The sequence below is a fragment of the Bactrocera neohumeralis genome, chromosome 4 (genome assembly GCF_024586455.1).
Source record: "Bactrocera neohumeralis isolate Rockhampton chromosome 4, APGP_CSIRO_Bneo_wtdbg2-racon-allhic-juicebox.fasta_v2, whole genome shotgun sequence".
Lineage (NCBI taxonomy): Eukaryota > Metazoa > Arthropoda > Insecta > Diptera > Tephritidae > Bactrocera > Bactrocera neohumeralis.
In genome coordinates, this window is record NC_065921.1 from 35,210,071 (window position 1) to 35,224,440 (window position 14,370).

The 14,370-nt window shown below is 34.7% G+C and overlaps 1 protein-coding gene across 6 annotated transcripts in view; it reads left to right on the plus strand.

Annotated features, from left to right (window-relative positions):
* The window catches only part of LOC126757601 (uncharacterized), a 135,920-nt gene extending 121,671 nt beyond the window's left edge, over window positions 1-14,249 (plus strand). For 4 of the 6 annotated variants that reach the window (XM_050471618.1, XM_050471622.1, XM_050471619.1 and 1 more), the window contains 14 exons: window positions 1,563-2,723; window positions 2,807-3,073; window positions 3,134-3,255; window positions 3,536-3,641; window positions 3,701-3,846; window positions 3,911-4,030; window positions 5,713-5,828; window positions 6,053-6,172; window positions 8,131-8,198; window positions 8,270-8,633; window positions 8,696-9,113; window positions 9,206-9,280; window positions 10,927-11,040; window positions 11,719-14,249. In XM_050471618.1, coding sequence (XP_050327575.1) covers window positions 1,563-2,723; window positions 2,807-3,073; window positions 3,134-3,255; window positions 3,536-3,641; window positions 3,701-3,846; window positions 3,911-4,030; window positions 5,713-5,828; window positions 6,053-6,172; window positions 8,131-8,198; window positions 8,270-8,633; window positions 8,696-9,113; window positions 9,206-9,280; window positions 10,927-11,040; window positions 11,719-11,827 — 3,306 coding nt within the window. In that variant the 3' untranslated portion in view covers window positions 11,828-14,249. Of the gene's footprint in view, window positions 1-1,562; window positions 2,724-2,806; window positions 3,074-3,133; window positions 3,256-3,535; window positions 3,642-3,700; window positions 3,847-3,910; window positions 4,031-5,712; window positions 5,829-6,052; window positions 6,173-8,130; window positions 8,199-8,269; window positions 8,634-8,695; window positions 9,114-9,205; window positions 9,281-10,758; window positions 10,787-10,926; window positions 11,041-11,718 lie in introns of all 6 variants that reach the window. The other 2 variants (XM_050471620.1, XM_050471621.1) reach the window with 2 other exon arrangements.
* The last annotated feature ends 121 nt before the right edge of the window (window positions 14,250-14,370 follow it).

Sequence of the window (14,370 nt, forward strand, 5' to 3'; positions counted from 1 at the left end):
TCAAGAGCCCATAGAGCTATGCGATGACGCTTGGGAAGGCCGAGCAACTTTAGTTCTTGCACAAGTTGTATTTTGTACGCTTTCAATTTAAGATTTCGACGTAAAATGTGCCAAGTCGTTCCCTACGTAGTCGGAGTTGAACGATTTATAAATGTTATTCAGGAGTAAGTCTTTCCATGATGAAATGCCAAAAAATAGCTATTGAAAAAAAGCAATTATACTTGGATCACCCGTTATAAGTGGTGGGCGTTATTAGAATGTTTTTTGGCGATGAAAATCGGCTTTACTTGTTATACTGAACAGGCTTTAGACGCAATCCAGTTTTCGAGATGTCGATCGAAATTTTGCACACGCCCTCTTCTACCCAAAAAGTTTACGATTTTATACACCTGCAACCAGTTGCTATCAGAATAATAGTTTTGTTCACCTAACTATTGTACGTATCACATAACTAATCGAGATATATATAAGATATATATATTTAAATGATCAAAATGAAGAGAAAAGTTGAAATCCGGTTGACTGTCTGTCTGTCCGTCCGTGCAAGCTATAACTTGAGTAAAAATTGAGATATGAAACTTGGTATGCAGGTTTCTTAGTACAAAAAACAGCTCGAGTTCGTAGATGGGCGTAATCGGACCAGTGCCACGCTCAAAAATCGCCATTAACCGAAAACCAATAAAGTGCCATAACTAACGACTAAATTAAGATATAAAACTATAATTTGGCGCAGAAAAACGCAGTAGCAAGGGCACCTGTAGGCATAAAATTTGAAAAAGTGGGCGCGGCCCCGCCCACTAATATGTTTAATGTGCAAATCTCCTAAACCACTAAAGCTACAACAATTTGGCCAGCACGAATATTACAAAAACGGTACTGTTCAAAATTACTAAAAGCACGATAGATCAATAAGTAAAAGCGGCAGAAACGTAAAAATTTGCCGACGGGATAGTATGACAAGGCTTTATAGGGGCTATGGTAAAAATTGGACGATTGCCATCTTATGACAAAAAAGTTTTCAAATCCAACCAAAACTGTTCAAAACCCTTGGAACCGAATATGTGGACCCCAGTATCTATCGTTGACTTTTGATCGAAAATATCGGTCAGTGTGTGAGATATGCAATAGAAATTCAGAAAGAATCCTTTTCCTGCAGTAGTAATTCTGTGTATACAAAATGGGTGGAATCGGTTCAATACTTCCTTGAGCCCTCATATACCTATTTAATATAAAGATTTTCGAACTTTGTGGTGACCTTATGCCCGATATATCGGCCAATATGTGACTTATCTCATTGAATATGAATGAAGTATATCATTGTGCCTAAAATGGATACAATTGGGCGAAAACTTGACCTAACCCCATGTAACCATTAGCAGGATTTTCAAACATCCGACTGGTTTTGTATAATGACTTTGGTATTTCTAACAAATCTTATGCCGAATATATACTTGTATGTAGGTCAGTGTATAAGCTATATATGTATATGTATATCTAAAATTGCTTACATTATGTAAGTTATAACAAGCAGCTAAGTAAACACTAAATTTTTTTCGGTGCAGACGTCATCGGGTAGTGATATGAAACACAATTCAAATACTTCCAAAAACAACAACCACAACAATTGTAACGACAACAATCAAGTAATAGAGTACAACAGCAACAGCAATACCGATGGTTGTGTAAATATTGGTGCTTCCAACGATGATGCCAAGGTAAACAATGTACAACAACAACACGAACAAACCAATCCGAATTCCCATGAAGCATGTGAAACCGAACAACAACAATCCCATACAATTGACTTTGAATCACTGGAGCTGAGCAGCAATGGCGGAAATGGTGTTGGTCAGCAACAACCACACCACCAACGACAATCAGCTTCACATTCCACGCACGATTTCAACGATTCATTGAGCTTCCTTAACGAGACACTCGATCTCTCGCAGGAAGATATCCAACGTACGCTCGTAGCGAATTTGCCTTTCGGCGCAACAAATTCGAAATTGACAACAACCACAGGCGCTGCCGAGCCGCATATGATGAGCTCCATCGACTTTTTAGGCGGCAATTGCGCCGGTCAAAGTGACGATGAGATTCTCGTGCATGGCGTTAGCTGTGAAGGAGACGATGAGGACGCCGATGATGTGTTTGCCCATTTGGATGCGTTCGACATGCTCGTCGAATTTCCCGAATTGGATTTGGATGATAAGGAAGCGCTATCAAATACCGTGCAGCAACAGCAGCAACAACTACATCAACAGCATGTCGACATACACGGTTCATTAGAGCAGCTAAACAACAGCCAAGCTCACTGCTCTTCTGGCATGGTGAGTGACAAAAAACTGCTAAATATTTGCGACTTCAGTCCGGAATGGGCATACACGGAAGGTGGCGTCAAGGTGCTTGTGGCCGGACCATGGACTGCGAACGCCACGTACACGCTACTCTTCGATGCACAGCCGGTGCCGACGCAGCTGATACAAGAGGGCGTCTTGCGTTGCTATTGCCCACCGCACGAGGCCGGTTTTGCTACCCTGCAGGTGTCTTGTAACAACTATATAATCTCTGACACGGTATTATTCGAGTACAAGACCACGCTGTACCAAGAAGCGCCCTACGATGCGTACACCAATGATTGTCTGTACAAGTTTACGCTACTCAATCGATTGGCATTGATAGACGAAAAGATGCAGGTGAAATCGGAAGCATCGGCGACGCTGGTGAGTAACTCCACAATACGATAATTCTTATTTTAAATATGTATCATTAGTTTACTACTTTATTTTTTGCTTTCTTGTTATAGTTCGAGCAGCAGACACTTTTACTCCACAAGAACTTCGAAGATCAACTAGTGAGTTATTGCCAAGAGCTCATGAAACGCACTTGGTTGCAGAATGGCAGCAACTGGAGTGGCGGCTTCAAAGGCATGACGCTGCTGCACTTAACAGCAGCGCTCGGCTATTCGAAGCTGGCTTGCGCCTTGCTCAATTGGCGCGCGGAGAATCCAAATATCATACTCGAGACTGAGATTGATGCAATGAGTCGTGATGTCTACGGTTATACACCGATGGTAAGTGAAAGTTGTATTATATATTTATCTGTCACTTTTAACAAACGTACTTTTCTTCAGGCTTGGGCTTGTGCACGCAATCACGTTGAAATGACCATTATATTGTTTAAGTGGAATCATAATGCCTTGAAAATCAAGGATAATGCTCAACAAACACCTCTTGATATCGCTAACTTCAAAGGGTTTGTACCACAATTTTGTAACTGTATTATTTTTTCTCTCATAACTCTAGATTTTTTATCTTATTTTGCTGCAATTACAATCAGTAATGTTTATTCGGAATGATTTACTCTAACCCAACTTTTTTTTCGATGGAATTCTCTGTTTTTGACTTTTTCTTTTAAAATGGTGCACTAATTCTCTAGAAAGTTTTAGTTTAAGAGACCACAATCAACTTCTAATAGATGAGCCCACTTGTATAGATATTTCTCTTGCTTACAAAATGTTCGTTTTGCCTTTCAGCTATAAGGCGCTCTTGTCGGAAATTTATCGTCTGGAAGAGGACCGCTTAAAGCAAAGTAAGAAGAATACATTTGGCAACATATCCTTGAGTCTAAATAAATATTTGGTAAGTAGTATGGCGAAACAGTTCGTTTTTTTGCTCATAACGGTGCTTTTACTGAACAGCTGACTGATGTACATTCAAAATCACAGAACACCAACGAACAAATTTATGACGTCAAAGACAACGAACACGTTTTCAATACATTAGATGCTTTAGATATGCAACGTAGTCATGATGGAGTCTTCTTGCGTCCCGTAGCGGTGGCAAGGTGAGTATTTGCCTAGTAAATACAATTTCGAACGAACTTGAATCTCTTTGCATCTCATTCGTAGTAATCAAAGTCCACCGAACGCTAGTCGGTTTTCCAAGCGATCCTCGGTCGATAGTGGAATAAATATGGATATTCGTACGAAGCCCGGTAAATCCTTTAAGGACATAACACGTTTGCAAAGGTAAGCAGTTATGTGTGATCGTTTGATGAACGTATATTTATAGAATATATTCGAATAATTTTCAAAGTCATTGAAGAAGTTTAAAAAATATGTGGATTAGCGCTTTTTTTAAAGTCGCTCAGACTCCTTTGGAAAGGAAAGATAAAAACACAAAAACTAAAGGAGAGGAGTGGCGTGGTTGAATTTTAAATGGTTGAAAATGATTTATCTCAGTTGCCGGCAATATTATTGGAATAATTTATAATGCAAAGTTGCAGGCAATAAAAAGGTCTACAAACTCAAAATTTATTTGAAAAATTCAAATATCCAAGGTTTTGGGGTTTTTTTTATCAAGGTTTTGTATTTTTTAATATTAAAGAAGACACCTTATTTCGACTTAAAATCGAAAAACTCTCTCTTTGAATAAAAAATTCTTTGGTCAAAATACCAGATTTTTTTAAAAAGTAAGTCTTTGTTGTTGTTGTTGTAGCGGCAGAGTTCTGCCGTGTTGACAGTTCTTGACCGGATAAAAATTTCGGTCCCGTTCGGCTTCCATAGACCCACGACAGTCGGGACAAAATGGATCAGTAGTCTTTAGGTATTTTCGGTGAAATATTTACTGTCTGTTGGTATAAAAGCGTATATATTATATTTACCAAATACCTTTTAGACATTCGTCCGATAGTTTCTCAGCTTAATTCACTTATGATAAATTGTATGAGCAAGTAAATAAGGTTAGATCGCCGAAATAACAGTCCTTGACCGGATAAATCCGGGTCCATTCCGGTAACGTAGAACCGGCTGTCTTGGGAATTGAATGAGGTCTAAATGAGGTGCTTGAACTAGTTTCTAAATATTAGTTTTGAACTAAGGGGGTATTCTACTCTAGAAAGATGAATTTCAGGTAATTTTTAAAGTGTAAAAAAAAGGCAATTAATATTTTTACTATCCATTTTTTTATGGTGTTTTAATTGATATCTTAAGAATACAGAAAATAAATTTTAGAAAAAAATATTAAAAATTAAAATAATTAGAGGGGGGGAGAGACAGGTGTAAAAAAATGGCGCATCCTTGTGACATTGATCCTGACTCTCCTGGTGGTCTGAAAAAAAAAATCAAAAGAAATTCTTAATCAGTAAGGATGCTGTTATAGTCCCTACCTCAGGGAACACGAAAAAAAAAAAATTTTTGAAAAATGGCGACTGCCTGAAAATAAAAATCATTTTTTACGCTTTTTTTTGAAATTCCTGAATTTTTTTAAAATATTAAAACCAAAAATTTTGACACGAAGCTTATAGGAACGATAAAGGATTATATAAAGAAGGTTCACACAAAATTTAAAGTAAATCGGTTGTATAGAACTTGAGATAATGCCGGTACCGTGTGGAAAAAAGTAGTTTTGAGAAAAACGCGTTTAAAAAATTTGATACGGCCGAACCGGGCTAGGTACTGCGTCACTAAAGTAACTGTAGCTCTTAAAATAATTTTAATTTTTAAAAATCCTTAGGAGGATATGTTCTTAAGGGTCTAAACTTTAAATATATGAAAAAAAATCGAATTTTTCAAAATTCTAGAGTGGAATAGCCTCCTAATAGAGAACCTATCAACTTCTGCAAACAAGCCGAGAGCCCCGATATATACAAAATGTGTACAATGATAAAACATTTACAACATTATTTGCACTTGCTTATTCTCCTTTACAGTTTCGAAACGCATGACAATTTCAAATTGGCCGTGGAGTCAACGCTTGACACACTTGCCGCAACAAATACAACGAACTCCTTACTCTCGCCATCGCGCAAAATGGACTTTGCATTGTGTAAGTGTAACGGTATTATTTCTTTATACATTTTTATTGTTATATACATGATTTAACGGTTTGTTCTGTAAAATTATTTTTGCGTTTTTTAATATTTAATTTTTTTTTAATTTTATTTTGAAAATTCTCTCTCTATTACAATTGTATAAATGAAATTTTATTTGAAACCAATATATTTTTTTCCAATATTATATGTATGTACCCTGTATGTGTATGTGAATCAGGCGAGGTATCAACTGGCGATTCAAGTCCCTTACCCGACAAAGATCACGATGATACATCAACGATCAATAATGATGATGTAAACGATGTGACTATAAGTAATGAGAACGATGCCATTGTAGGTCAGTTTGTGTGTGCGCTCTATGCTCTCTTTGTACCACTACTACCACCACTACATGCATATGTATAATTCACTCTCTGTACGACACAGTACCAAGTACATCTCTCCAGTCCACACACACACACACACACATACACACTTACAAAAATATAACAGTGCTTAAATAGCGTTAAACTTAAAACCGTTATTGTTAAAGTGTACTTGGCACTGAAGATGTGTACTGAATGCTGTTAACGTTATTTATTGTTGTTGTATGTATTGTTGGCCAAACTGAGTAAACGAGCCAGAAGAGCTACAAACGTTATTAACAAGAAAACTGGTGTAAATATTTATGTATTAACCGCAAGTAATTTGGTTTAGCGTAAACAATTGGTGTTTGTACATAAAATATATCAAAACAAGGACGAATAATTCTTGAATTCTCGTATAAAAGTGGCTAAGTTCTTAGTGCATTTTCTTTTTCTGTTTTTATTCGGAATACTAAATCATTGTGCGGGCAGAAGTATTTAGTTTTGTAAATAGTAAACACGCACAGATTTTCTATTGCCTTATTTTGGTTATCATTATTATTATTTATTTCTTTGTTGTTGTCATTCATTCATTTAATTATTTTAGAAACACAACTCGCAGGGTTGATTTCATTTCTAAGTACTTTGCATGAGTAATCTGTCAAATTGAAATGTATGTGTTGCTGTAGTTGATGAATTAGTTGGCATATGGGTAAAAGTCATTTATGTATATTTACAGTATCCGACGAAACTATGTATACACTTCGAATGTAAAGCCCAAAATAATTATATATATCTCTCCAGAAAAAGAATTTATTGCTCCGTTTGTTTTTTCTATTTTTCTTATAAAAATAAAAAATTTACATTTGAACTTTTATTTGCAAAATACGGCATCATCTGAGGAAAAGAAATATATAGCAACGACAAAAATTTGCAAACCCTTCTATGAAGGGTGATACATTTCGAGGTTCTCTACTTTTTTTTTAAGAAAAAACAAAGAAACTTCAAATTTAATGGAAAATGGAGAAGAGCAACCTGAAGAGATTCAAGAGCTGCCATTTCATTTAGAAAAAACAACTGTTTAGTGTGGTTTATGGGCCGGTGGTATGTTTTCTCTCCTTTATTAGAACGACAAGAAGATCGGTCAAGCTCATTATCCAAATATTGTCATACGTTTCCAATAGAATTTAGCAGATAGCAGCTCTATCGATTTTTGATCGAAATATTCTTTCGCAAGCCAACAACCACGTTTGGTGTATAAAGTCGTGGCTCTTCTGCCTCCTTCGCCAAACCATTTCGCTTTTTCAGCAAATTTAAATTTGTTCTCATCACACCAAACTTTTCCCAAAAACTTGGTGGCATTTGATGAAACGCTCTTTGACCTTGTACTGGTTAGAATAACCATCTTCTCGGATTCTACGCTGAATTGTTCGCACATAAACATTGATCTGTTGTATTAATCGGGCTGAAGCAATCGGGTCTTTCTTCATTTACCTGATTGTTTCGGTCTTTAATCATCAAAAATCTTCATTTTGCGAGCGAAACAAAGTTGACGGTAAATAGCATACCGTTATTATTTATACTAATAGAATGTCCAATTCTTAATTATTGAAGTTTTGGAGAAAAATTTGAAATAATGATAAAAAATGCGTTGGGGTATTTATAATTTTGTCGGATACTGTACGTATGTGTAAGAATAAGCTCTCCTAAGTGTTTTAATTGCTTGTGTCGGTGTATTACTAAACTTTCAAGTGCAAGCGCCGTGTATAAGATCGGGATATTAAGTCGATGGCACTTCGAGCGAAGTGCTTCCGAAGATCGTATACAGGTGTATTTGCGCGCAATCATTTACTGCCAGCTGTAGTGTTTGTTCACATTAAACGTCTTTGGTGTCCACTAACTCATATGGTGATATAATACGCTAACTTGTGCCATTTGTTACGTTTTACAGGGGATTCTGATGCCAAAGTGCTCACCCTAGCCGAGCACATTATTGCTGCCATGCCGGAGCGTATTAAGGTAGTGCCGCCTGCAGTCAGCAGATTTTTCACATTTAATGTATACTTATGTTTTCAATGTACTCCGCACAGAATGAGGCCGATGAGATGATGGTGCTGGGCAGTCCACTAACAGAACCGCTCAACTCTGATTCGCCGAGTCTGAATAATGGGTTTATGGATCCACTCGATTCGCTGCCTAATGCACACTATGAGAGCTTCGACTTCAATGATCACAGCTACCGTTATCATGATGTTAGCACACCATGTTCCAGTCTAAGCCCGGCCAGTTCAGGTCCATTGCAATCGCCAGCCAGTTACTCCATACTGGGTGCCGATCCCTCTGTTAGCTCACCAAGTCCACCACCCTCAACTAAACAGTTGACTGAATTCTTACATGCTTCTAGCAGCAGCCAGTATCCCTTTGAGGCCGACTTCTCGAAGCTAACATTAACAGGTGTGTTATTGCAATACCAAATGCAAAATATAAGTCTCAATCAACCCTTTTCATTCAATTAGATACCGAGCAACGCGAATTGTACGAGGCTGCCAAATGCATACAGAAAGCTTATCGCTCATATAAGGGCCGCCAGAAGCTGGAGGAGCAAAACAAGGAACGCACTGCCGCCATTGTCATACAGAACTATTATCGTCGCTACAAACAGTACGCCTATTACCGGCAGATGACAAACGCTGCTCTTGTCATACAACATGGATATCGTTCGTATTGCCGCAATAAGCGCTTCAAGAAATCACAATCGTCATCCATGTCAATTGGCATTGAGTTGTCAGTTGTCGACAGTCAGAGCAGTCCGACATCGCAGTGTCTATCGAGCTTCTACGATCATTTCCGAAACGATCAGCAGCAGCAGAAACAACTCGACTTCAGTTCCCAGCCGAGCACACCAAAGGAGACGAGCCCATCCGGCCCATTGAAGTGAGTTATATTGGAAATTTTTTGTGCACATGTTTACTTAATATTTACACACTTTATTTAAATTTTATAACTCGTATTTCTTTCATTTGTAGACGTACTTACTCACAATCAACCCAAAATCAAGCTGCCAGAAAAATTCAACAGTTCATGAGACAATCACGAATTAAGTAAGTGTCACTCTCCGAATATTGTCTGCAGTAATTCATTAATTTCAAATATTTCCTTATAAATATTATCAGTTCACTTTGCTTGAACTCATCTCATTTAAAATTTTTACAAAAAAAGTCACCCTGCTTCATTATACGAGCCTTTGGGATTTATTCCGCTTAATTATTTGATTAGACGCTCTCATATACATATTTTAAGATCTTGTTTTCATACTTTTTGTTGTTCTTCAGCATTTCTACTATATTCCACTGAAAAATTTTGGAAAATTTGGAATTTTCGAAATAACCTGTATAGAATTTTTGCATTATCTAAAGATATACAAAAGAAAAAACTCCGCATTTGAAAAAAATTTAATTAAAAATGTCAGTATAGGCTATTTTTGTGTCTTTCGTGTGGACGTTGGACGGACCTCATATTTAATAAAAGCTATATTTTGCCTTTCGATTGGACGTTGGTCGGACCTCATACTCAAATTTCCTTCACTCAGCTTGGGTTAAGCTTGAAATCCCCAATACAGAATCCATAAATTCAAAATCCGCATCTCAAAAAAATAAAAATAAAATAAATAAATAAATAACACTTTTTATATTGAGAACCATCAAGCGTGTTCCAAACAATTACCCTGATCGATCCAACACCGGAAAGGGAAGTTCGGGTTACAAACTTGTTCAATTTTATTTTGAGGATATTCTTGTATTGGCAATTTTGTATTTCGTTTTTTGGAGAGAGACTCAACCACACTTAGTCATCAATGATTCTTGCTTCCGTTTGTCATTTTCAACAGCAAAAACCGAAGGCAGAAGTCCACTTTTCTTTCTAACATTTACTATGGTCTATTCTGTATTTATTCAATCTAGAATATTCTGATTTGTGGCTAGAAACATGTAGTCTATGTGCTGACCAACTTCAGTTCTTGTTTATGCTCGAAACTGTCCGTTGTATACGCCTAACCTCAATTCAAATTGTTGTCAATATATTGTAGGCCTTTATTTGTTTCTTCATAAACATAAATTTTTGCTCAGTTTGCCATACCATATTCCTTTTACGAAAATTGTTTAGAATATTATTGCAGCGATTTATGAAAAATTTGAAAGAAACTTCAAAAATTCAGAATATGTTGACTCGAAAAATAATATCTTTTGAGAAATCTATATTCAGAATGTGTACAATATTTCGAAATGTAACTAAGTATATAGAAAAATTTATTTCTTAATTTTTGGGTTTTAGTCACGCTAGTGCTAAAATTCAGCCGTTATACATAACACCCAACAGTAGTCAGGGATCTCACACGTTAAAAATAATTTCTTTTTGTACTTTCGAAGCGTCACTTCATTGTTTTCTCTCCTTGTTTCTTATTTTATGAGAGTTTTCAACTCACTCATTTTAAGGAAAACTCTAAATTGTATCAATTCAAATAACTTTAGCTCGACAAAACATAAAAGTTAATAATATATTTTTAAAAAATATTCTACGCAAGCATTTGGGATGGAAATTTAGCAAGCTTGGTAAGGTTTTGGAACTGAAAGCTATTCTACCAAATATATTTTAATTATACATACATATATTGACTAAACAACTAAAAAAAAAGTTTATACATGCTAACTATAAACTAACAAATTTATTTTTAAATTTTTTTCACGATTAGACTGCAGAGAGAACGAGCAGAAAAAGAGAAGCTGGTGCACCAACGCAGGGCGGAATACCTTCAAAGCTTGCAGTATCAAGAACAGCCGGAAATTGTCTGCCAAGTCGAAAGAAAGTAAGTAGTATGCTAATAACTTGCAATTGCACCAACCTAACCTCACATTCTCTCTTTGACAAAAGTTTTTTAAACTCCGAAAGTTCCTAGTACTTCCAAATATATAACCAAAGCATTAAATAAACCTTATAATATACATGAAAATGTTTAAAAACTTATCGAAATCGGCGTTTGAAAATATCATATAACATATTTAAGGATTTCGGCCGACTGAAACCACAAACATCATCTTATAATGGGGGTTTCAATAGGGACGCTACAAAAGTGGACCGATAGGGACAGCAAATGAAGCCATATTTTTCCCGTTCTTTTGACATTGACTCTTTATTAAGGCTTGCCATTTCGTTATGGAAATATTTACGATCCAACAACGAGTCGAAATTATTAAAATATAATACCGAAATTCGGAGTCAGTGGCCTCAACTTTGAGAGCTATAAACTGCTGTGGACCTCTACATATGTAGCTTTCGGGAGAATTTTTCTGTAGTTATTAAACATGAAGCCTTTGAACAAGCCTTCTGTCTTAAGACCAACATTTAACATAGAAAAAAATTCAAGCAAATTTAATCATTAAATTCTTGCTAAGAAATTCGCATTCAGTACATGGATCCGTCCGCGATTTGACTTTCTCACCTGCAATTATTTGTGTAATAACAGTAAGATTTCTGCTACTTTCAGTGAAATGTCAACAGCAAGCATGACAAATGAGCTTGCCAGCGCGAGTGGTGCAAACAACAACAATAACAGTAACATATTTACCTACCATTTGGGTCAAAACCAACAATGAGCTGTGGAAATGAAGCAATTGCGGAATAAAACCGAACAAGTCAGTAGCCAGTCAGCAAGCAAGGAAAGCTCTCTCTGCATACACGAAAGCTTTTGTGCCGCAAATCTTGTATAAAGCGGCGTACGATTGTTTACCATTTTGTCAAAATGTAGCAAATGAAGTGAAATTGCAACAACAACACATGCATACTTATTATATACACAAGATAAATCTAAATGCATGTAAATACACAATTTTTAGGTATTGTTTATATATAACACATATATATATGTATATATACATATACATAGGTACTTACGCATATGTGTTGCACATACATATGCATATACATATATTCCAAAACCGAAATGACGGAAAGCAAACCAACTATAACCTATGACTAATTGTAAATCTTTGAATAGCTTTATCAAACTGAGTGAAACTTTCTATTCGCATCTTTTTGAAATAGAATTGTAGTAGGTCTTATTTACGATTACATAACATGGAATATGTACACATATTTTTGATTACTCCTAAAGAGATAAAGTACTGTACAATGTACAATGAATTTAATTTTTTTACTTTTGCTATTGCACGGTTCTGTAGAAAACTTGTAGCAACTCTACTTCTCCTCCTCTTCTCGAAATGCAGTTCCCGAATAGGTCAAATTCAAACAATTTACATTTAAACTTAATTGAACTGTTGAAGTGGGGGTGGGCAGGAGGAGAAGGAGGAGCATGTTTCATATTTAATAATATTTATGCACCAGAAAATAAAACTTTTTTGCCTTCTAAATATATTTATATGTAAGTGAGGAATTAACTATTACTACTATTAACTATTAACTAACTATTAAATCGATTAACTACTTATGTAGCAACAACAACAAAGTATAACATCAAAACACTTTTTACGAATTGTTGGAGTTTTTTCTCTTTTCTTATAACTAAGCAGTGCGTCGTTTAAGTCTTACGAAGAATTTTTAAAATATTATATATACATATATACCAACAAAGGATGTAGTGAAATTATTAAGCATATATTAATGATTACTAAATGGTAATGTTACTTATTTTTTACAAAAAACAAAAAAAGAAAAAAACAGCAAACACAACATTTTCGTGTTTTAACTTGGTTTTTTTTTGTTGTTTTTATTTTTTTAAGTAGAAACGAATGGCGAAATGCACGCACGTAAATGTGCAGTGTCGTCTTGAAGAATTCGAAGAATTTGAAGAATTAGAAACTTGAAATTAATTCGCAACACTAAGAGAACTTATTAAAGAAGCCTTCTATAAACTATAAAAACAAGAACAAACAAACTTAACTGAAACTATTTTAGCTGAAATTAATATAAATAAAAAACGAAAGTATTGGATAATGTTGAGAAATAGCAAATTTAATAAAAAACACCTTGTAAACTTTTTAAACACTTGCATGTAGTAAACGAGAGCTCTATTTATATTGTACGTATATACATACATATATATACATAAAAACTTGATAGTATATATTTTTAATTATGAATTAAAAATTATAGCCAAAAACTGAAAAGAAAAAACAAGAACAAAAGAATTATGCAACTATAGGTTAGTTACAATGCGAATTAAAAAGCATTTTCGAAATACGTTCATTACGTTACTTAGCCAAAAGAGATATACATACATACATAATAAAAACAAAAATAATGAAAATTTCAAATATATTACGATTAGCAAAAGAAACAAGTGCGTTTTTAAAAAACAACTATTCTCTACTAAAACTTACTAGTTATTGAATATAAACAAATATTTATGCTTTTAAATTTTTAGAAAAGAAAAAATTATTCAACTTAACATAAACTTACATACTATGAAAATTTATAAATATTTTAACGGTTGATTAAGAATTTGCAATGATTTCTAAAATCAAAATGAAAAAGCAAAATTAAACTAAAACTTAACTTATAAATATACACATTTTTGACTTAACTCAAACTTAACTTAAACTCCACATAACGTTGCTTTATCGACAGCGTTTGAAATATGAAACAAAAACAAAAAAGAAAAGAGAATAATTAACGAAAATTGAGAAAGTGCTTACCAAAAGAAACGTGCAACGCAAAGAACTTGTACTGAGCTAGTGGAACGGTGCGCGTAGCGTGTGCACACGAACGTTAGGTTCGCCGTTATCAGCGTAAGCAGCGTATGGAATTGAGTTGTAATACGTTGAATTGAATAAAAAGCAAAAGTATTCTTAAACAAATGTAAATTAAAATTGTTTTTAAACTATGGTAAAACATTTATTTTTAAATGTGATTATATATACATACATATAAATATATATATATATATACATATATAAATATATATTCTGCTCCCCTATTTATAAACTATTATATTCCCATTACCTAACATTAAAGCATAATCAATTAAATAAATAAAAATTAGTTATATTAAATAACAAAGCAACAAACAACCAGAAAATCAATAAATAAACTGTAACTTTTTATTATTGCTAGTGTCTAAGTCGTTTAAGTCGTTTTCAAACTCTACTCTCACTCTACTATTCTAAACTGAACTATATAA